This window comes from Schistocerca piceifrons, chromosome 2 (assembly GCF_021461385.2).
Source record: "Schistocerca piceifrons isolate TAMUIC-IGC-003096 chromosome 2, iqSchPice1.1, whole genome shotgun sequence".
NCBI lineage: Eukaryota > Metazoa > Arthropoda > Insecta > Orthoptera > Acrididae > Schistocerca > Schistocerca piceifrons.
In genome coordinates, this window is record NC_060139.1 from 73,850,426 (window position 1) to 73,874,775 (window position 24,350).

Consider the following 24,350-nt stretch of genomic DNA (forward strand, 5'->3'; position numbering starts at 1 on the left):
TATGTTATTGCTGTTTTGATAATATTTTGATGTTTCTCACCAAGATGTTGGCCACTGTATCAGATTGTTTTATATTACAACTATAAGCCCCATTACCATGAAAGCCTGTCTCCAGCTAAGTCAACAAAAAACTCCACTCTGTGTTGGACAATGGCATCAGGCTTTGCCAAAACATTAAGGATAATTTTGCGGTTTCATCATAACATTAGAATAAAAACATATACTGTATGTTACTAGATCTGTACATGCCATTCTTCTCACTTGTAATTCCTTGTATCACTACGAACTTAATCTGTGTACTGCCCAATCAAGCCAACAAACATCATGGTACCTCTCTGTAAATTATTATAGTATCACATCTTGATAATCACTCTGTTCAATTGTTACCCTGACTTCAAGTGACATCATAGTCATTGACAAACAATTTTTTACGAACTGAAGTTATCTTCCATTATTTACTTGCACTAATTCTTACATTATTACCACTGTATGAGAACATGTATATGTGTGCATTCATTATGAAAAATGTATCTGCACACTTTAAATCAATAGCATAGACTTTGGGTTATGACACATCCTTCCAATATGTACACATCCATTATTCTAATATGCCAAGATGCCATCACTCTTTATGCCATGTTTTGTATATGTATACATTACAATTAAACAAGTATGTCAAATGGAACTATAACTGCAAATTTCAATGTGGCATCTACTGTGAGATGTAAATTATAATACACGTTATTACAGTCTGTAAAATTAGGCATTCTGCCAAAGTACTCTAAAGTGTGTAGTTCTCATACTGTTATCTTTATTGTGTCCCATTTGACTTCATTCATTCAGTCTTTAATGTTAACTACCTTACTGGAAATAATTTTCCAATCTTAAAAATTGACGAAGTTTTATTACTTTTTGTATTTTCAATTTGATATGATGGATATTCTACTATTTTCCATTTTAAATGATATACGTTGCATTCTTCTCATACACTGTTTCATGTATTGCTATTTTTTAAAAAAAAAAAAAAAAAAAAAAAAAAAAAAAAAAAAAAAAAAAAAAAAAAAAAAAAAAAACTTGAAAATATTTATTATTGTTCATGAGACTGCTTCCATTGCCATCTGGTGGTACTCTTTTGTATCAATCTGCAGCCCAACTGGTATATGGCAGTCAACTCAGACACATGCAGCAGTTCTTGATGTGTCATCCCTGCATGACTGCATTGTCATGAGGGCACAGTTATATTTTTTAACATTTTACTCTCTTTTTATCATGCAGTAATGTTCTCTTCAGCATACAATATATTCAATTTGTATATTTACTGTAATAACTTATGCAAAGGTAATTTTATTTCTATTTCAAATTCACAGTCTGTTACGATGGTACAAAAACAAACATGCTGGTCATTCATTGCACAACATGATTTCATAATCTATGCACTGAGGGTACATCAGGAAGAACTTATGTCAAATCATTAATTTAAAATTACAGTTACAACAGTGTACTATTTTTGTAACCTTAGAGATCTGAAGATGGCAGTTTAACACTGCTGAAATTAGTAATCCAATGTACCTACATGCAGTCAAGGTAATAAAAACTTCATATCTGAAGCTTTCTTACCTATGAATATAACAGAGGGAAACATTCCACGTGGGAAAAATATATCTAAAAACAAAGATGATGTAACTTACCAAACAAAAGTGCTGGCAGGTTGATAGACACACAAACACTGTTCTTTTTTCCCCCTAAGGTAAGTCTTTCCGCTCCCGGGATTGGAATGACTACTTACCCTATCCCTTAAAACCCACATCCTTTCGTCTTTCTCTCTCCTTCCCTCTTTCCTCATGAAGCAACCGTTGGTTGCGAAAGCTTGAATTCTGTGTGTATGTTTGTGTTTGTTTGTGTGTCTATCAACCTGCCAGCGCTTTCGTTTGGTAAGTCACATCATCTTTGTTTTTAGATATAGCTTTCTTACCTATGATTTATTGTGTGATGTAAGTTACTTCGGCGTTATTTGTTCAGTAATATAGCATGTTATTGATTTCAAATTCTAATAGAAGTACCTTAAGCTTCATACAACAGCTATAGAAACCCACATCTACATGATTTGTCTGCAGTTCATACTTGCATATTTGGAGAGGGTTCGTACGACCATTTTCAGGCTCTATCAGTTGCATTACACTCTTGAATAGCACGTTGGAAAAATTAACGCATAAATTAATCTGTGTGAACTCTAATTTCTCTTATTTTGTCATGATTGTCATTTCTCCCTATACAGATGGAAGACAACAAAATATTTTAGCCTTTGGAGGAGAAAGGTGGTGATTGTAATTTTTTGAAAAGATCTTGTCTCAACCAAAAATGCCTTTGTTTTAATGATTGCTACCCCAACTAGCTTATCATATCTGTGATACTCTCTGGCCTATTTCATGATAATATACCGGGTGATCAAAAAGTCAGTATAAATTTGAAAACAGAATAAATCACGGAATAATGTAGATAGAGAGGTAAAAATTGACACACACGCTTGGAATGACACGGGGTTTTATTAGAACCAAAAAAATACAAAAGTTCAAAAAATGTCCAACAGATGGTGCTTCATCTGATCAGAATAGCAATAATTAGCATAACAAAGTAAGACGAAGCAAAGATGATGTTCTTTACAGGAAATGCTCAATATGTCCACCACCATTCCTCAACAATAGCTGTAGTTGAGGAATAATGTTGTGAACAACACTGTAAAGCATGTCTGGAGTTATGGTGAGGCATTGGCGTCGGATGTTGTCTTACAGCATCCCTAGAGATGTCGGTCGATCACGATACAATTGCGACTTCAGGTAACCCTAAAGCCAATAATCGCACAGACTGAGGTCTGGGGACCTGGGAGGCCAAGCATGATGAAAGTGGCGGCTGAGCACACAATCATCACCAAATGATGCACGCAAGAGATCTTCCACGCGTCTAGCAATATGGGGTGGAACGCCATTCTGCATAAACATCGTACACTCCAGCAGGTATTTATCAGCCAGGCTGGGGATGATGCAATTCTGTAACATAACAGCGTACCTCTCACCTGTCACGGTAGCAGTTACAAAACCAGAATCACGCATTTCCTCAAAGAAAAAAGGCCTGATAACGGTAGATGTGGTAAATCCAACCCATACCGCGACTTTCTCGTTGTGCAATGGAGTTTCCATGACAGTTCTAGAATTTTCGGCAGCCCAAATTCTGCAGTTGTGGGTGTTGACAGACCCTCGGTGCGTGAAAAGAGCTTCATCGGTCCACAACACGTTACTCAACCAATCGTCATCCTCCACCATCTTTTGAAACGCCCACACCGCAAATGCCCTCCACTTCACTAAATCGCCAGGTAACAGTTCATGATGCCAATGAATTTTGTATGGATAGCATCAGAGGGTATGCCTCAGTGCCAACCACACAGTAGTGTATGGAATGCCGGTGCGACATGTGACTGTGCGAGCACTGACTTCCGCGTGCGTAGACGAACCCGCTACAGTCTCCGTTTCTTCCTGAACTGTCTCAGCAGCATTACGCCTTGTGCTCGGTCGACCACTACAGGGTCTATTGTCTAAACAACCCGTGGCTTCGAATTTCAAAATCATTCTCGCCACAGCTGCATTTGTCAGCGGACCTTTACCCGTTTGAATCCCCTTCCTATGGTGATAGGATCCTAACGCTGAACTAGCACATTCCCCATTCTGATAATACAGCTTCACTAAAAGCGCCTTTTCAGATAATGTCAACATGCTACGACTGCTGGTGCATCTGATTCTCTCTCTCATTACAGCTCCTCTTATACATGATTGTCATGCGCAGTCACTGACGTTTTGTTGTCCAGCGCCATCTGTCGGACATTTTGTGAGCTTTGTTTTTTTTTTTTTTGGTTCTAATAAAACCCCATGTCATTCCAAGCATGTGTGTCAATTTTTACCTCTCTATCTACATTATTCCATGGTTTATTACGTTTTCAAATTTATACTGACTTTTTGATCACCTGGTAAAATGAGCTGCTTTTCTTTACAGTTGTCCTCAGTCAAGCCTGCATGGTAAGGATCCCATCCAACACAGCAACTGTGCCTAGTAACATCTACACACAATGGCATATGTAATTCTAACCACGCAAATGGGACGAGGTCCTTCTCACTCATCTTCATATAGAACACAGCTCTCCAATGCACAGCTTTTTGCTCTGACAAAAGGATCCTCCTATGTGTGGTGCCTTTAGTCTTTCCCTCTCCTTCCCTCTTTCCTGACGAAGCAACCATTGGTTGAGAAAGCTAGAATTTTGTGTGTATGTATGTGTTTGTTTGTTTTTCTATCAACCTGCCGGCGCTTTCGCATGGTGAGTCACATCATCTTTGTTTTTTTTTATATATATATATATATATATATATATATATATATATATATATATATATATATATATATATATAATGGAAGGAAACATTCCACGTGGGAAAAATTATATATAAAAACAAAGATGAGGTGACTTACCGAACAAAAGCGCTGGCAGGTCGATAGACACACAAACAAACACAAACATACACACAAAATTCAAGCTTTCGCAACAAACTGTTGCCTCATCAGGAAAGAGGGAAGGAGAGGGGAAGACGAAAGGAAGTGGGTTTTAAGGGAGAGGGTAAGGAGTCATTCCAATCCTGGGAGCGGAAAGACTTACCTTAGGGGGAAAAAGGACAGGTATACACTCGCACACACGCACATATCCATCCACACATACAGACACAAGCAGGGATGTGTGGATGGATATGTGCGTGTGTGCGAGTGTATACCTGTCCTTTTTCCCCCTAAGGTAAGTCTTTCCGCTCCCGGGATTGGAATGACTCCTTACCCTCTCCCTTAAAACCCACTTCCTTTCGTCTTCCCCTCTCCTTCCCTCTTTCCTGATGAGGCAACAGTTTGTTGCGAAAGCTTGAATTTTGTGTGTATGTTTGTGTGTCTATCGACCTGCCAGCGCTTTTGTTCGGTAAGTCACCTCATCTTTGTTTTTTTATATATATATATATATATATATATATATATATCCACGTGGGAAAAATATATTTAAAAACAAAGATGATGTGACTTACCATACGAAAGCGCTGGCAGGTCGATAGAAACACAAACAAACACATACATACACACAAAATTCTAGCTTTCGCAACCAATGGTTGCTTCGTCAGGGAAGAGGGAAGGAGAGGGAAAGATGAAAGGATGTGGGTTTTAAGGGAGAGGGTAAGTAGTCATTCCAATCCCAGGAGCGGAAAGACTTACCTTAGGGGGAAATAAAGACAGGTATACACTCGCACACACACACATATCCATCCGCACAGGTCGATAGACACACAAACAAACACAAACATACACACAAAATTCTAGCTTTCGCCTCGACTGACATCTCTGCCCAAACTCTTTGCCTTTACAAATGTCTGCTTGTGTCTGTGTATGTGCGGATGGATATGTGTGTGTGTGCGAGTGTATATCTGTCCTTTTTTCTCCCTAAGGTAAATCTTTCCACTCCCAGGATTGGAATGACTCCTTACCCTCTCCCTTAAAACCCACATCCTTTTGTCTTTCCCTCTTTGCTGACGAAGCAACCATTGGTTGCGAAAGCTAGAATTTTGTGCGTATGTATGTGTTTGTTTGTGTTTCTATCGACCTGCCAGCGCTTTCGTATGGTAAGTCACATCATCTTTGTTTTTAAATATATTTTTCCCATGTGGAATGTTTCCCTCTATATACAAAGATGATGAGACTTACCAAGCAAAAGTGCTGGCAGGTCGATAGACACACAAACAAAACCCACATCCTTTGTCTTTCCCTCTCCTTCCCTCTTTCCCGACGAAGCAACCGTTGGTTGCGAAAGCCAGAATTTTGTGTGTATGTTTGTGTGTCTATCGACCTGCCAGCGCTTTTGTTTGGTAAGTCTCATCATCTTTGTTTTTTTTTTTTTTATATATATAGATAGAAATACACCGTTTGTTGCAATATGCTTGGGACAACAGTACATTCTCAGGCAAACAAAATTTCGAAATTACAGTAGTTACAATTTTCAACAACAGATGGCGCTGCGGTCTGGGAAACTCTATAGTACGATATTTTCCACATATCCACCATGCGTAGCAATAATATGGCGTAGTCTCTGAATGAAATTACCCGAAACCTTTGACAACGCGTCTGGCGGAATGGCTTCACATGCAGATGAGATGTACTGCTTCAGCTGTTCAATTGTTTCTGGATTCTGGCGGTACACCTGGTCTTTCAGGTGTCCCCACAGAAAGAAGTCACAGGGGTTCATGTCTGGCGAATAGGGAGGCCAATCCATGCCGCCTCCTGTATGTTTCGGATAGCCCAAAGCAATCACACGATCATCGAAATATTCATTCAGGAAATTAAAGACGTCGGCCGTGCGATGTGGCCGGGCACCATCTTGCATAAACCACGAGGTGTTCGCAGTGTCGTCTAAGGCAGTTTGTACCGCCACAAATTCACGAAGAATGTCCAGATAGCGTGATGCAGTAATCGTTTTGGATCTGAAAAATGGGCCCATGATTCCTTTGGAAGAAATGGTGGCCAAGACCAGTACTTTTTGAGGATGCAGGGACGATGGGACTGCAACATGGGGCTTTTCGGTTCCCCATATGCGCCAGTTCTGTTTATTGATGAAGCCGTCCAGGTAAAAATAAGCTTCGTCAGTAAACCAAATGCTGCCCACATGCATATCGCCGTCATCAATCCTGTGCACTATATCGTTAGCGAATGTCTCTCGTGCAGCTATGGTAGCGGCGCTGAGGGGTTGCCGCGTTTGAATTTTGTATGGATAGAGGTGTAAACTCTGGTGCATGAGACGATACGTGGACGTTGGCGTCATTTGGACCGCAGCTGCAACACGGCGAACGGAAACCCGAGGCCGCTGTTGGATCACCTGCTGCACTAGCTGCGCATTGCCCTCTGTGGTTGCCATACGCGGTCGCCCTACCTTTCCAGCACGTTCATCCGTCACGTTCCCAGTCCGTTGAAATTTTTCAAACAGATCCTTTATTGTATCGTTTTTCGGTCCTTTGGTTACATTAAACCTCCGTTGAAAACTTCGTCTTGTTGCAACAACACTGTGTTCTAGGCGGTGGAATTCCAACACCAGAAAAATCCTCTGTTCTAAGGAATAAACCATGTTGTCTACAGCACACTTGCACGTTGTGAACAGCACACGCTTACAGCAGAAAGACGACGTACAGAATGGCGCACCCACAGACTGCGTTGTCTTCTATATCTTTCACATCACTTGCAGCGCCATCTGTTGTTGAAAATTGTAACTACTGTAATTTCGAAAGTTTGTCTGCCTGAAAATGTACTGTTGTCCCAAGCATATTGCAACAAACAATGTATTTCTGTCGCTGCTCGTTTAGTTTTTATTGCCGTTTCAAATGTACCGGTCATTTTTGAAACGCAATGTGTGACTTCTTTCCTAAACTTTTACGGCAATTAATGTGGTGTCAGGGGGGCTGGCTCATCTGTATATTTTCTAAATGATCAGCCTGCCACATATTCATATGAATATGCTTTATTTTTCCTGTTGTCTTACTTATGTTTTACTTATAAGTTTTAGAACACCTGGCTATTTACGTGACGTGTGAGATTAGGAGTGCGTGAGTGTGATTTTATATCACATCGCTTTTTTTTCCTTTTCTTGTATTTTATACATTTTAACCATGTTCATTTCTGCTAACTTTCATATGGGCACTGATAACCTTACCACCGGGCACCCCTAACTGACAACCCTCCACCGCCACCACAATGGAGCAGGAAAACTACTCTCTTAATAAGTTGTCAACATTAGATGTTGTTTTTGATTTTTGCTGTTTGTTACTCAATGCATATTATTGTAAAGTATGGTAGACAACTGTGGGCCACATGAACATGAGGGTGGTTTAAAGAGTTCTCAAAATCATCACAAGAGGTCAGCACTAGCGCAATGAGTTGTTCACGTGATATTCATTGGCCTGTAAACACATGCCACGTCACTGCTCTTGGGAGAGAGCTGTGGTGGTGACATGGCTCTGTTGTCCCCACGTAGTGATTTGCGAGGATGGAAAAAATTGTGATTCAAGTAGTGATTAAGTACTTCGTAAAGGAAGGTTTGAAAGCAAAGGACATTTATGCCGATTTCCTAAATATACTGGAGGACACCGCTCCTTCATATTCAACAGTTGCCAAGTGAACAAATGAATTTTAATTTGGTCCAGAGAGCTTAGATGATGATCCACGCAGTGGTCAGCCACGATGGGCCACTACTCCAGAAATAATTGCAAAAGTACACAAAATGGTCTTGGAGGATCGCCGATTGAAAGTGGGTGAAACTGCTCATGCTTGCCAGATGTCATCTGATAGGGTATATCACATTTTAACTGAAGAATTAGAAATGAAAAAAATTATCAGCAAGATGGGTGCCGCAACTCTTGACACTGGATCAAAAACACATGCCATTGCCACGGCAATATTACACAAACTAAAGTATGAATTGTTGCCACACCCACCTTATTCACCTGATAAGGCTCTGTCAGACTTACATCTCATCCCAAAACTGAAAATTTTTCTTGGTGGACGAAGATTCAGTTCAAACGAAGAATTGATAGCTGGAGTTGACAACTATTTTGCAGGCCTGGAGGAAAAGCATTTTCGAGATGGAATCAAGGCACTGGAACATCGTTGGACCAATTACATTAATCTACAAGGAGACTACATTGAAAAATAAGAAAAGTTTCAGTGTTGTAAATACTTTTTTTCTGTTGCATTCCGAGAACTTTTAAAACCACCCTCGTACTTGAATCGGGCTGCAGTTTTATGACTATTGTTCTAACCTATTATTAAAAAAGTGAAAATCATTCATCAACATGCTTGAAAAAAAAAAATGCTCTAAAAAAGTAGAAAACAATATGGAACATTAAAAAAAAAAAAAGGAAAAAGATAGTGACCACAATACTTCACCTTATCTAGAAGTAGTTCATGATTCACACAGTCAAAGGCCTATGGTTGACGTTTGGTTATTCAGGGCATTTAATATTTGATAAGTGAAAGCATATCTAGCATTTTTTGTTGAAAAGCCTTTGTGCAAACCAAAATGATGTTTTGTTAGTACTGCATTTTTACAAGTATGTGAAGCTAATCTCCAATAAATTACTTTTTCAAGAATTCTGGATAAAGCTGTCAGACGCGATCGGATGGTAGCTGCTGGCATCAGACCTACCCCCGTTTTTATGCAATGGTTTAACAATAGCATATTTGTCTGTCCAGAAAAATGCCATTTCAGTGAGCTGCTACGTTTGTGGCTGAGAATCTTACTTACGTGTTGGGAACAAGGTTTTAGTACTCTGTTGAAAATGCCATCAATTCCATGTGAACTTTTACTTTTGAGTGAATTTATTATTCTCCAGTTTCAGTAGGAGAGGAGGGTCTTTGCTCAGTCATTTTTACTTTGGTACCAACAGCAGACACAAAGCTGTTTATCTTTTACACCATTGGGCAGCATTTTAATTATTCTTTATGATTTCATGACTCACAATCTTGCACACCATTAAGTAATTAATTCATCATTGAGTTGCACAAATCCCTTCGTGGTGGAGAACTCAGAGAGATTTGTAAAAAGGTAAATTATATAAGGCTACTATAAATAATTCAGTCATTTTCATAGTTCTATATTTTCCAAAGCATTACATGAAGAAATATGATTAATGCATGAAAGAAACCACAAACTCATTGTTTGCATTGTGCCCACCATTGTCTTTAAAAGTGCACTGCCTTGACAAAATGGCAACAAAGCATTAGATTGATTGTGTGTTGGAATACGTAAGATGTTTATCTATTATAACTGTGCAGCATGCATTCAAAAGGAATTATGGAAAAGAATTGACAGTTAAACAAAGCACTGTGTGTTGCTATCGACAATTTATGGACACTGGTTAGCTCTGAAAACAGAAAAGCAATGGACAACAAACTGTGCCACATGCAACCATGGAGAGGGTGAATGAGTTTCACATGCAATTAAAAAAATCAACTGCCTGTGCAAGCCATAAACTTGAAACACAGCAACAAACTGTGTGGAAGATTTTGTGATGGCATTTACATTTCAAACCATACTGTTTGAAACTCTTTCAGTGGTTAAAACCAGAAGATTATGGCTGGCACCTTCAGTTTTGTATCACAATGCAGGAAGCACTTGAGGATGAACTTTTGGCTCCAAGCTAATGTTCAGCGATGAAGCAACCTTCCATTTATCAGGGAAAGTTACAAGCCACAATGTGAAAGTGTGGGACATTGGAAATCCTCATGACATAGTAGCAGGGCTGTCTACTACTTTAACTGAAGAAATGTGGTGTCTACTAGACAAAAGTTCCTTTATACTATCATACATTGTTTTCAGTCAACTAACAGTAAGTGTAGCTCTTTTGCATATCCACCGAATATTGTAATGGAAGTGAAGCAAGGAAAATATTGTAAAATCCTTTCAATATTCTCACAGTTTATGCCATGCATATGCCAGAAACCATGATGCTAGTGAAAGAAGACACTAAGACCACAAGTCTTTCCTTCTCATCCTGTCCGATAAGTCTCCCCTGACCAATGATTCTGGGTGACTTTCCCTTTTCCTAGACCCCTCCAGTCCTTTTCCTTCACCCCACTTCCTTCCCCTGCTTGAAGCAGGAGTCACTGGCTCCAAAAGCTTGCCTAATTATAACCTTTTATCTATGTGTTATGCCACTGCTTGGTGAGTAGATTTTTTTATCTATCAAATAACACTGGTGTCCAAAATTAAAGCAACAAATCAAAATTTTTCAAGGTTGCACTTATATTGCTACAAATCAGTATAAACAGGCGACAGTAAAGTAAAAACAATGTAAAAAATACATAAACTAAACAACTGCAACATGCATAACATAGACAAAAATGTTCTTTGTTTTTTCCAACTTGATGGATTCACACACACACATTTCAACAACTGGTTAATGTGCTCAGTATGGGGTGTGACCATGTATGGCAGAAATACAAATCTGACAATGAAAGGCCATGCAGTCAATGATGCCATCAATCTCACGTTGAGGCAGAAACGTCCATTCTTCCTGCAGAGCTACTCGCTAGTCTTGGAGAGTGGTTGGTAGTTGCAACTCATGTCCCAAGTGTATCCCAGAGGTGCTCTATAGAATTCAAATCGGAAGAGCGTCCAGTCCATGCCATCCGTGCAATATTTTCCATCTCCAAGAAAACATCAGCCATCTGTGCTCTATGAGGTTGAGCATTATCGTTCGTCAGTACGAAGTTTGGGCCCACAGCACCTAACAACAACTGCACATGACATCCCAAGATCTCATCACGATACCTGACAGCAGTGAAACCTTGTCAATTCACCCGTACAATTTCAAGAAGAGGTGTTCGAGTGGTCAACATAATCCCTGCCCACACCATCAGGGATCCTCCTCGATATCGGTTTCTTTCCACAATATTTGGATCCAGAAATTGTCTTTCACATTCTCTCCAGATGAGAATAAATCGAGAATCACTCTCCAGATGAAACTGGGACCCATCTGCTAAAATAAAATTGGGTCACTGTTCGATTGTCCAGATGGCATGTTGATGACTCCATTCTAAATGTTTCCTTCTGTCAAGATGCATCAGAGATACACATGCAACAGGTCTCCAACAGTAAAGGCTGCTCTGGCGAAGCCTTCTGTACACCGTTTGCCATGATGCAATGCATCCAGTGAATGTTGCAAGGTCACATGCCAGTAGCTGTGCAGTACTAAGGAGGTACTGTCTTGCCTTTACAGCCAATGCCAAAAGAGGTGGGCCCAACCCTAAGTCTTCAGGATACAGTCTCAGTCTCTATAAACTGTCGCCACACACAAGAAACAACAGAACAATTCACATTAAGCTGATGGGCCATTTGGTTTGTGACTGTCTGCTTCCATTCTTGCTAGGCACTTCACCTCGGAGGATCAGACAGGCATCTCCTCTATGCCATGCTGCACCGTCTGCGAGTGTGTACACAGTGATTGTGTATATGGGACTACCCAGCGAGCACTATCAAGTTTAACAGGTGCCCTTATGTCATGACTGGCATGGTTGGTCATTGCCCAGAATGCCATGTTCTGTGCAGAACACGATCATACAGACATCGGTTAATAGCTTGTATGATTATATTGTGAATGAGACACAGAACAGGGAAATAACAGTTTCTTGGTTTGATTTGGGACACCACTGCAATTTATTGTGACTACAAGCAGGAACATGGAAATTCACAATCATGAATCAAGGCATAAAACAGATTTTCATATGGTTAACAGAAGGTAGACTGTAACAACAAAAAGCCCATACATGAAAGAAGCTGTTTCTCACAATTTTTACCAAATGATCTTAAGACGTTGACAAACGATTCTTTTACAAAATGACTCGAGCAGTGACTTATCCATAGACATATAACTTGGACTTCATTTGAACAATAATGAAAGCAGCAATACTGTCCTAGAAATAATTGTAGTAGTAAAGGGTGTACAAAACCAAATGTTCACTACGCAGTGAATTACTGTTCCACTGTTTGAATTAATTAATGGTATCATGTTGTATGAAATAATGTTGTAATATGCACTTTGTTGACATTGTTCATGCATGTAAAATAACGAGTTATAAGCAGAAAATAAATGTTTAATTCTATTATTCATTTAAGAATAAATGGGTTATTCACACACTATCTCCCATATACTAAAGCAGTCTGATCTTGCCTCAACTTTGTAACTATCCGATCAAGATTTGCCCATAAATCCTGGCTCATGACATAGTTACTCTCTATTGTCCTTAATTTGTACATACTGTTGCACCATAACCTAATGAAGCATTGTACTGCCTGGTGCCAATGCTGCAAAATGATGTTATGTGGATGGAGATGCCATCATTGTGGTGGCCCTGCCTTATGAAGAAATAACATGTAATCAAAGTGTAAAAGTGCGAATTCAGGACGCTGGTGAAGTGGAAAAATCTAGCCAGGACCTCTGAAGGGTGAAGCTGGTAATACTACAGCTCCAGCTAGGCCCATCCAGTAGCTGACTAAGCAAGAACAGACTGAATGAAATCATCACCATCCGATGGAGACACCTGGATGCTACGGCCTGTTGTCTCTTTCAGGGTGGTGGTGTTGCTGTCGAAGAAGTACTGGCCAGAAGACTCTTCTAACACGTCATCCCTTATCCAAATCAGATCCTCATTCTCAGATGCTCACTGATTTTCTCTGACATAACCATATGGCAGTGCATACAAGATGATAAGCACTGCTGTCTCCATCAGCTGCTAACTTTGAGGTGGAAACTGCTGCAGTGTCAGATGAAGCAGCCCATCATCTACCAGGGACTTCGTCTCCAGTAGCAGCATGCAATTGCCTGTGCTGGGGACTGTATGCAGATGGTTTAGCATCTTCGCACCATTGGGTCTCCCTCTGGGTGATCATCTCCTGCTAGTCGCCATTTCTCTAGTGGGATGTCTGTTCGAGAGGGAGGATACAGTTAGTCACAGTGACTAGGACCAACTATATCCTCCCTCACCTACTGTGCTATGACCAACAATTACTCCTAAAACTACAGTGCTCAATTATATCCTCGCACTCAATTATATCTCCTTTGAAGGGGCATCACCAACAAATGAATCCTTGGCACAGCAGTGAGCACCTGCGTGGCACAATTAATGCGTGTTTCTCCATGCACCATTCGTTCAGTTGTTTAATGTGTTTGCATTTATTTGTGTTGAAAGGAGAACTGAATTGAGAAATATAGGGGGGAGACAGAGTGGTTGAGCAGTATTTACCTTCAGGGGGCAAAATTCTGAGAACTTGCTAATAGAGACTTTTAAAAAGTAGGCAAAAACTAGCTAGCTTTTGAAACTTGTAGTTCCTTTCTCTGTGATGAAGAGAGGAAGGTTGGAAAGGAGGGTAGTATGAGAAGACAAAGGAGGGTTTCAGTGAGAACAGGAAATCAAGAAGGTACATTGGTATGCAAGTTCCAAAAGCAAAGCATAATTTTGTTTCAATTTATAAGTGTTTCTGTCTCTTCATAATTTAAAAAAAAATTGGTTTCTGTTTTATAGAACAGGCCATCTCCTTTCATTATTATGGTAAGTCAGCAGAATATCAGTACATCATTGATTGTAAATCATAAAAAAAAAAAAAAATAAATAAATAAATGGAAAACGAGGGAATAGTACATCATAATGGGAACTCTACTTTTTGAATTATGCCCTTTCAGATGTTATTCAATGATGCATCTTCCCATTACAATGACCACTTATTTCATATCTCTCACACAAAAAACAAGGCAGTAGGCTAATACACAATATGCACTTCCTTGTAGTTGCATAGACAGATTAAAAACTAAGTTCTAAATAGACTGTACAGTAGATGATGAATGTGTAGTTTTTTTTTTAAGAGGCAGCAGACCTAGAGCTGGCTAGCATCTGCCACAAATCAATTGCTTACTAATTACTTCAACTGCCAGAGACTGTGGTCATGTATGTGCGAGTTGCGTCTGTATGAGTGTGTGTGTACATTGTCTGTTTTTGACAAAGGCCTTATTGGTTGAAAGCTCACTTTCTGACAGTCTTTTTGTTGTGCCTATCTGGGACTCAGCATCTCCGCTCCACTATATGGTGAGTAGCAACTATCCTTTTCATAATATTGTTACATTCCATCCTGGATTTTCCATTATTTGATTACTAATATGAATCACTTGATCTACATACTTCACAATCTCCTCATTATGGCTTTATGAAATCAAATGTATATCTAATCTAATCAATATTATATATCTAAAAACACAGATGATGTGACTTACCGAACAAAAGTGCTGGCAGGTCGATAGACACACAAACAAATACAAACATACACACGAAATTCAAGCTTTCGCAACAAACTGTTGCCTCATCAGGAAAGAGGGAAGGAGAGGGAAAGACGAAAGGATGTTAGTTTTAAGGGAGAGGGTAAGGAGTCATTCCAATCCCGGGAGCGGAAAGACTTACCTTAGTGGGGAAAAAAGGACAGGTATACACTCGCACACACACACATATCCATCCGCACATACACAGACACAAGCAGACACTTGGCCTTTACAAGTGTCTGCTTGTGTCTGTGTATGTGCGGATGGATATGTGTGTGTGTGCGCGAGTGTATACCTGTCCTTTTTTCCCCGCTAAGGTAAGTCTTTCCACTCCCGGGATTGGAATGACTCCTTACCCTCTCCCTTAAAACTAACATCCTTTCGTCTTTCCCTCTCCTTCCCTCTTTCCTGGTTGCGAAAGCATGAATTTCGTGTGTATGTTTGTGTTTGTTTGTGTGTCTATCGACCTGCCAGCACTTTCGTTCGGTAAGTCACATCATCTGTGTTTTTAGATATATTTTTCCCACGTGGAATGTTTCCCTCTATTATATTCTAATCAATATTATCATATTTATACCATGGGGTTGTCCTAAGAGGTACCAGCTACATTTTATTTGGTGTCTCAAGTACTTTCAATTTTATTGTTGTGCAGTGTAGTCAGAGTCAGATAACAAATCTGAAAATAGGGAATTTTGAGCAACACTTAGTGTCAGTGGGAAACAGAGTTGGTTTTTGTTGGCAACATAATGTTGTTTACAATGTTGATTTCAGTTCAAGGATATTTATTGAGGGTGTCAGCAGGGTGTGAAGAACAGTCAGTATGTCCAGAAAACATTGATTACGACTGCTGTGTGTGCCACAATCCAATCACAACGTAGATATAATGATTAACAAATTAAAATAGAGAAATGAGCATATCATCTGTAAAAATATCCAGTAGAAAGAGAACACACTGAAGACAAGCAAAATTAACCTAACAGCAAAACTCTTGTACAAGAGTGTAAGAAACAGATTTAACGGTGTTTAAATTCAGAATATATAGCATGCGAGGATTTTTCAAGAATGTCACAGAAACAAATGAGATTTTAAATAGTGCTGTGTCACTAACAAAACAATTTTTTATTCATGCAAAAATATGATACTGCACTAACAAACTTAACTGTTAAAGAAAACTGCCCTTTTTTATTATTCTTATTTGCTATGCCGAACTGAAATATTAGGAAATGTGGATAGAGTTACTACGTTAATGGAAATGAGAAAAACAAATTAAGTCTTGCCACAATAAATAGTGTATCATTTAAACTTAAATTATGTACAAGAAATTTGATGCTTCAATCAACTTTTTAACATGTCAGGAAATCATTAACTTCATAACAGGGGGAAAAAAAATGTTACAGTTGTTCATAATTTAAGGTATGTACATCTTTTCATGGGGGAAAAAGGCCACCTCACACGTTGCTACATGCATTTAAAATGGAGAACAGGTACATTATTCTTTACAGTTACATGAAATCTGATAAAACTTAACAATATTATAAAATATTAAAAATACTGTTTCCTTGCAACAATACATGGCACAATAAAAATAAACCTTTAAAACATATATAATTTTTTTCATTTGAATTACAGTGCACAAAAAATGTGCTTGTGTTGTAAGAACAGACTGATATAACTTTTCATAATTTAAAACCTTGATGTTCATTAAAAGAGAGAACACAAAATGTGTCAGATTATGAAAATAGTCATTCAAGGCTAACTACAACATAAAATAACAATGCTACAACTAGGCCATTTTATCTGATTGTCTAAATAAGTAATACTAAGCTAAACAGATATGTATCTAGTGCTCATTTTCCTAAGTTCAGGTACAATACATATTCATGTCTTTCAAAATAATTACTTTATACATATAAATAAAATTAATTCCACAGCCTAAAGAGCACCAAAAACAAACAATTTTATTCATAACACATATCAAAAATACATTCAGTCACAGTAGTATAAAAGTTTCTTACAGATTTTGTTAAAAAAATCACAGTATATCAACAGTACATTTTTTATATAAAAAGGAGTGCTTTAAATGATTAAAATACAGTATTTAGATGCACAAATGAAATATACATGTTTAACATACTTCCTTTGGTAGAGTATTTCAGCATGCTGGGGAAAGGTGTCCTCTTACATGCTCACACTGATTTTTTCTTGTAGAATCTGATAATAACAAGCCTGAAAAATGTAAAGATGAAATGTATAGAATCCCAAGAATTACCATCCATTACTGTTAATAATATTTCATATATGTAGGACTACTATAAAAGTAGACAGAAGGTGTGAAATTACAGAACAGGATGCAGATCTCTTACTTTTAATGTTGTGAACATTATTCCCAGTTCTCCATTTTGTAAATATGGTTCCATAAAATCTTCAACAAAATGAATTTCTGAACCAAGCTGAAGAATTCTTGCCCTGACAACAACAAAATGGAACACAGGGAACAAGTCATCCATTGTCCATAGATATGTTGTTCCCAGTTCCTTCTGAACAGCCTGAAATGGGACAGAGATAATGCAACTGTAGACCCATGTGGTACAATTCAGTTTGTGCACGTATCACCTACACAAAAACAAGCAGTTGCACTATGTTGTTGCCTGAAGTATTTTTAGACTACATTTTGCTCCCCTAAATATCTTACACAAGCCTGCCACTTCAAAACACACACACACACACACACACACACACACACACACACACACACACACCTACTATTTCTTTAGTGAGTTGTGCTTAATGAAAAGTTTCACAGATAAATGAACATGATAAGTGATAGAGCACACACATCTCTATATTTTAAATTAATTTTTATTTGCTTTTAGCCATACTTCACTGACAAATGGCACACAGGGTCGTGCTCTGCTATCAGCAATAATGAACACACTGTAGCAGCATCTTCTTGGATAAGTGAATGAGTGGGGAGTAATGTGTGTTATTAAGAAATTTTGACACTGTAAGTCTTCTACCAATGGAGTCATAATTCCTTTGGGGATTGCTAAAAGTTTATTACAAAGAATTCTTTTATAGTCATACAAAAATCCACAAATATAGAATAAATTCTAGCATTTCACTACTCAATAACCTTCTAACCTCTTCTGCTGTCTCTTGCATGATGTACTGTCCTGGATGTCTACTTATTCCAAGAGTATTTTTTTCTTCTAACACTTGCCTATCTTTTGCTGATCATAGCTATCGATAGAAGACTCAAGAGACTACAAATTCTTCTCCTTGAGACTGACTCAATCGGAGCTAGTGTGTGTGTCAGGTCTTTTAAACACCTCGGCTGCTCCAAATATGCTACATACATGCTGTGCTCAGTGCTGCTTTCTTGTTACCTAATCTCTCTACTTGCATTAGGTGCCTTGCAGTCTGGTTTCTATCCACGAATAGGTAACTATATAGCCTCTCCTGCTCTGAGCCACATAAATAAATAGTGTATCAACTGAACTTAAATTATATTCAAGGAAGTTAATGCAAAAAATGACGCCTTGAATGCTGTACACACATTTAACAGAGAAAACATTATTCTTTCCAGTTACCTGAAATCTGACAAAACTTAATAATGTTATAGAATATCACAAATACTGTTTCCTTCTGGCAATACATGACACAACAGAAATAAACCATTTAAAACATATACAATTCTTTTTCATCTGAATTATAGTGCACAAAACGTGTATGTGTTGTGAGACCAGACTAATATAACTTTTCATAATTTAAAACCTTGATGTTCATTAAAAGAGAGAACACAAGAATGTATCAGATTACAAAAACAGAATTACTTTGGTTTCGGAACAGGCCAACTCCCACTGCTAGAAATGGAAGAAGAAGAAGAAGAAGAAGAATAAGGAGGACGAGGAGGAGGAGATTATGAAAGCAGCCATTCAAGGATAACTATGACATAAAATAACAATGCTGAAACTAGCCCATTTTATTTGACTACCTAAACAAGCAATATTAATAATATTGTGTGTCAGCAGTGACAACTTCCTTTGTTGCTCTGACCTTTGCCACTACTAAAACTAAATAAATATAATAAAACTTAATAGTTTCTTACTTTGCCAGTACAAAAATTCAACTGCACAGATTCTTCAAGCACATAGAGCTCTTAAAATTGTTAATACGACGAAGAATTATGGTCTTTGCAATGCGATTTTAGTAGATCATAGTTCCTACTTAGGTACCAGTTTGTAATATCTGCAGTTTTGCTTACAATCATCATTGAACTAACTAAAAAAGCATATACATTACTAGTTAAGCAAATATCTTTGACTCATTCATCATGGTTTACTGTTTGACGAGAAGCAGACTCTATAGCTACACTTCCTATGTAGATGCAGACCACACTTATCACAGTTAACTTTAGGCTTTTTTGGTAACACAAAGAATCCCATTCCATTGTGTGATGATATCGCTGTAACACATCAACATTAATTCTGAATGACAGTGATAACTTTTTTGGTCCACTTTTGCTTGACTACACAGGGTGAAGAAAAAAGGGCACACTTGGCAGTCAGCATGTCATTCCTCATCCCAATTCAAGACAAAATTGTATCTCATAAAACATAGTCCTGCCAAAAGGTTTAATAGAAACGCAATTTAAAAAACGAGACTCTGGCACACTAACTTCTTTCAGTGTGGCCAAGAACAGGTAGCATGAACTCTGCAATGTGCCTGAGCTCTCCCATTAGCTCAGTGAGACGAAAAAATGCTGTGGGTAACAGATACACAGACTCGCTGATGTTCAAATTGCATTAGTGCCAAACATTTTTTCCCCAGTTAAAGGATCAGACTGTATCCTATGTATCCAATTCACACCTCCACAGTGCAATATCTTGTTTATTTCTTCCTGTTACTTTTACCTTTATTTAAACGTTAAGACATAATATGAACTCCATATAGAAATAAATGACCATTTTGTTTTGCCAATGACACAAATAAAGACAACAGAAAATAATCGTGGATACAGTAACACTGGCGCATCCAGTGAGGTACTAAAACACAATAGGTAGGCTACACTAGATTGCACATTACGCTACATACAGTAACTCCTTTCTGTACGTTTGACGTTGAGACTCATCTTCACAGAGCCATTAAATACACCGATAAGCAATATTCACTTTAGAGAACATGTTCAAAGCATTCACAAAAGTTTTGCCACTCAGTTGATCATACTTTGCTGGACCCTAAGCAACACACCTGCATCCACCATTGCTAAAGCAGCATGAAGATGAGCCATTAGGCCATGTACTTCCATGGGAGTACTACAAACTTGTCCCTTTAAGTGTACTCACAAATAAAACCTAGTGGATTTATTCCTACAGTCTCTGAAGCCTCTCACAGATTGAAGGTTCACAAAAACATTAATTTACATATTGATGATTAGTATTTCATTTTAAACTGCATAGATTTGGACACCCTGCATATAAAGTATTATGAGATACTAGTCATTATCATACAATGGTCTCCAAGCCTGTAGAAACAGAAAAATTATTGTAGCCAATTGGTGTACTACAAGGGTTGGAACTTTAATAGCAGCAACTATTTAGTTACAGCTCGTACAAAATAGATACGTGTTTCAAAGTTTTACTGACCTTCAAAGTAGTCACCAGAATTGAGTATAATCCGTAGCCAGCGATGTGGAAGTCGTAGGATACTTTTAACATTGCCAGTTGTGTTGACAGTTCGAGCGGCATGATCTATTGCCCGACGAAATTGTAGCAGTTCTGAAGTGAATGTCGTGAAGTGTTTCCTTCAGTTTAGAAATCGAGTTGAACTCATGAGGGCTTAAGTCAGGGGAGTGCAGTAGGTGGTATAGCACTTAGCAGCCCCATCAGTCAAACTAATCAGCAACAGCTTGCACTGTACATGCTTGAGCATTGTCCTGCAAAATGATGGTCAGGTCCTGCAGAAAGTGTCTTCACTTCTGTCTCTATGCTATTCATTTTTGGAACACAACCTACGACCAGCTTAGAGACAGAAGTGGTGACACTTTCTGCAGGACCTGACCATCATTTTGCAGGACAATGCTCAAGCACGTACAGTGCAAGCTGTTACTGATTTGTTTGACTGATAGGGCTGCTAAGTGCTATATCACCTACTGCACTCCCCTGACTTAAGCCCTCATGAGTTCAACTCAATTTCTAAACTGAAGGAAACACTTCACGACATTCACTTCAGAACTGCTACAATTTCGTCGGGCAATAAATCACGCAGCTTGAACTGTCAACACAACTTGCAATGTTAAAAGTATCCTAAACTTTCACATCGCTGGCAATGGGTTATACACAATTCTGGTGACTACTTTGAATTAGTAAAACTTTGAAACACGTATCTATTTTGTACGACCTGTAGATAAATAGTTGCACCTATTAAAGTTCCAACCCTTGTACAATATCATGAATTAGAATAATAATGCATACATCAACCAGCATTACATTTAGGGTATAAACATTAACATACTTTTCTACGCAAGATATTATATCTACAAATAAGTTATCTGGTCAAAGGTATCCGGACATGTATTAAGTGGACATTAATATGGAGTGTGTCCACCCTTCACCTTTATGACGTTGGAAATCTGCTTGGGACACTTTCAATTAGGTATCTGAATGTCTGCGGTGGAATGGCAGACCCTACTTCCTCAACAGCCAAAACCAGAGAAGGTAAAGACGTTGGAGAGTGGGGTCTGGAAAGAAGTTGACAGTCTCAACTTTTCCCAAAGGCATTCCATTGTGTTCAAGTTGGGACATGTGGAAGCCAGTCAATTTCAGGACTGTTACTGAACACATACCACTGTCTTGTGGAAGTTGCTTTATGACAAGGTGCACTGTCATGCTGATACAGTCAGTCACTGACTCTGAACTGTTCCTACTGTAGACAGAACAAATGCTGTAAAATGTTTCATATCCTTCTGCATTTAGTGCTTTCTGAAGTATAATGAAGGGACCACATCCTAACAGTGAAAAACATCGGTATACTGTAAAAATTAGGGCCCGGATTTTAAGTATCTAAAAAACAGTGAACTATGCAAGCATTTATGACTTAAAACTTACATAAATATGACCTTAAAAATAAAATATGACTTAATAGAAGTTTATTTAAAGCATTCTTGTTTGTTTATTTAATTTTTTATTCACCATAAATTAATACAAAATTCACTTTTCAAAGTATTGTAAGTACAATTCTTTCTTTCTGTAGGGTTTGTGGCTAATTTGCACCTATTTTTTGAATGTCTGAATGTTTTATTTTCTAAACACAAAGTACAGTGAAAAGATCATCTATTGAAACAGTAAAACAATGTTTTTATTTCTACACAGTATTTAAAGTGTTTCACATTATTTAATACCGTATGTCAATCTTCAGTATCTGCAAAGTTGCACTGGAACACAAGGTGCATTTTCAAGTTTTCCATTGTCAAAGATCTATGGTTGTCGCTGAGGATAATTTTGTACCTGGAAAAGCTCTCTCCACTTCACTTCACAAGACGTCACTGGAGCGTATTTGAAGGCAGCCAGGTCACTGGAGTTCAGCTTTGTTTCAGTATCTTCAAATGTTGCGGCATTCCCTGAGAGACTGTCACTAATTTTCCACAGTCTAGAATATCCAGGATTCCGTTGGAGAACACTTTGCAGTTTGGTTTTCACTTTGTCAGCCACATGACCACGAGCTCGACCCAACTCACTCTGCACATGTTGCACAATACTCAGGGCCTCACATAGCTGAGTGCCAACAGCTTCCAGTTGTTTGATGGCTTTTGATATCATTGAAAAATTGGCGTTGATGTATGCCAAGTTTCGAGACAATTATCTGTAAAAACTTCTTTCACAATTTTGATAACACTTGATTCATCGCTATCAAGCTCACAGAAGATTGTCTTTATTTGGGTGTAGTTGGTGCAGTAATACTCAGCAGCATAAAGCCAAGAACCTCATCGTGTAAGAACAGGTTTAGGTGGGAGGGGTATTGATGGTGCTTGTTCCTTGAATTTCTGCACCCGTAGCGGAGCCTTCACATAGATTTTCTTGCCACAGGAAATTAATTTGTTCATGTCAGGGTAATTTGATCGCACCTCTTCAGCAACTCTGCACAATGCATGTGCGAGGCAAGTGGCGTACACCATACTGGGGTAGAGAATCTGAAGCCCTTTGGCTGCTTTAGCCATATATCAAGCACTATCTGTTACAAGCAGCAAAACGTTGTCTCTTTTCACACCATCCAGCCACAGTAGCTTCGGAGAGCTGTCAAACAAAATAGCAATCGTCGAAATGTTTACTCCACCGAGAGCTTCACACGTTAGTAGGAACATATCTCCAGTGCCATCAACTTTTAGAACACCAAAAACATCATTTGCAATATATTGCCCACTAATATCCGTAGTTTCATCTATCGACAGCCAGATCTTTTGCTCAGCAATAGTAATTCATATTTTGTTGAGCACATCATTGTAGCATACGGATAAATAGTTCTTTCTCAGTGTAGATTCATCTGGAACTGGATGTGTTGTGTACTTCTCCAAGAACAGTCTGAAGCGTGGATTCTTCAGCTTTTCCAATGGGTTGTTGTAGGACACCATCATCTCACACAAATCCTTGCAAAATGATTGCACAATTGATGATTGACATGTCTGTTCAAATAACAGCATTTGCCTGCTGTTATTCCAAGCACTTCGTTTCACACAGCTGCTGTGTTTAGTGGTACTACAGTGTTGTTGCACATTAAAGCGCTTTTCTGCACTAACTTTAACTTCACACAGTTTACAAAATAATATTTTCCCATCAGTACTAAAGAACTTCTCTCCAAATTGTCGAACATACCCTCGCAACTTCACGCTGTCGCAGCACTTTGCTTTAGGCATGTTGAACAAGGCAAAGGCTGTATTGAAACTGGTTACTGGGAACACCTGTGCGACTGCGATGATTATTACGGCAGAAGCCGCCTTTGTTGGCTCTGAGAGCGTATTGTCGACTCTGCGCAACAATGTTTTATGTTCGCGTAATGACTGTTGTGGTACATCGATTTTCTGCTACAGTCCTGAGGAATACGGCTGTGTACTAATTTATCTGTTTATCTTTCATAATAGCACGTTAAATATCGTCTCGTGAGCAACATATTCATTTTCTTATTTGTGTGTCCCGTAAAATACGAGAAAAACAGTATATGCATTTTTGGCAAAAGTTGATGGAAATATGACCTATTATATTAAAAGTTAGCTGCAATATGACCTATTACTAAAATTTGTTGAAATATGTCTTTATATGCACAATCAAAGTACATTTTTCGACACTAAAATGCCTAGATTTGTGTATAAATTGTTCTAAAATTCACCCTATAGTTCAGAAAAAAATATGACTTGTCATTAAAATCCGGGCCCTAGTA

At 38.5% G+C, this 24,350-nt stretch overlaps 1 protein-coding gene across 1 annotated transcript in view; it reads right to left on the minus strand.

Annotated features, from left to right (window-relative positions):
• Positions 1-16,074: 16,074 nt before the first annotated feature.
• The window catches only part of LOC124777414 (alsin), a 206,416-nt gene continuing 198,140 nt past the window's right edge, over positions 16,075-24,350 (minus strand). The window contains exons 13-14 of the mRNA XM_047252811.1: positions 17,285-17,467; positions 16,075-17,147 (exon numbers count right to left, since the gene is read on the minus strand). Of these exons, the coding sequence (XP_047108767.1) occupies positions 17,100-17,147; positions 17,285-17,467 (231 nt within the window). The 3' untranslated portion in view covers positions 16,075-17,099. The remainder of the gene's footprint in view (positions 17,148-17,284; positions 17,468-24,350) is intronic.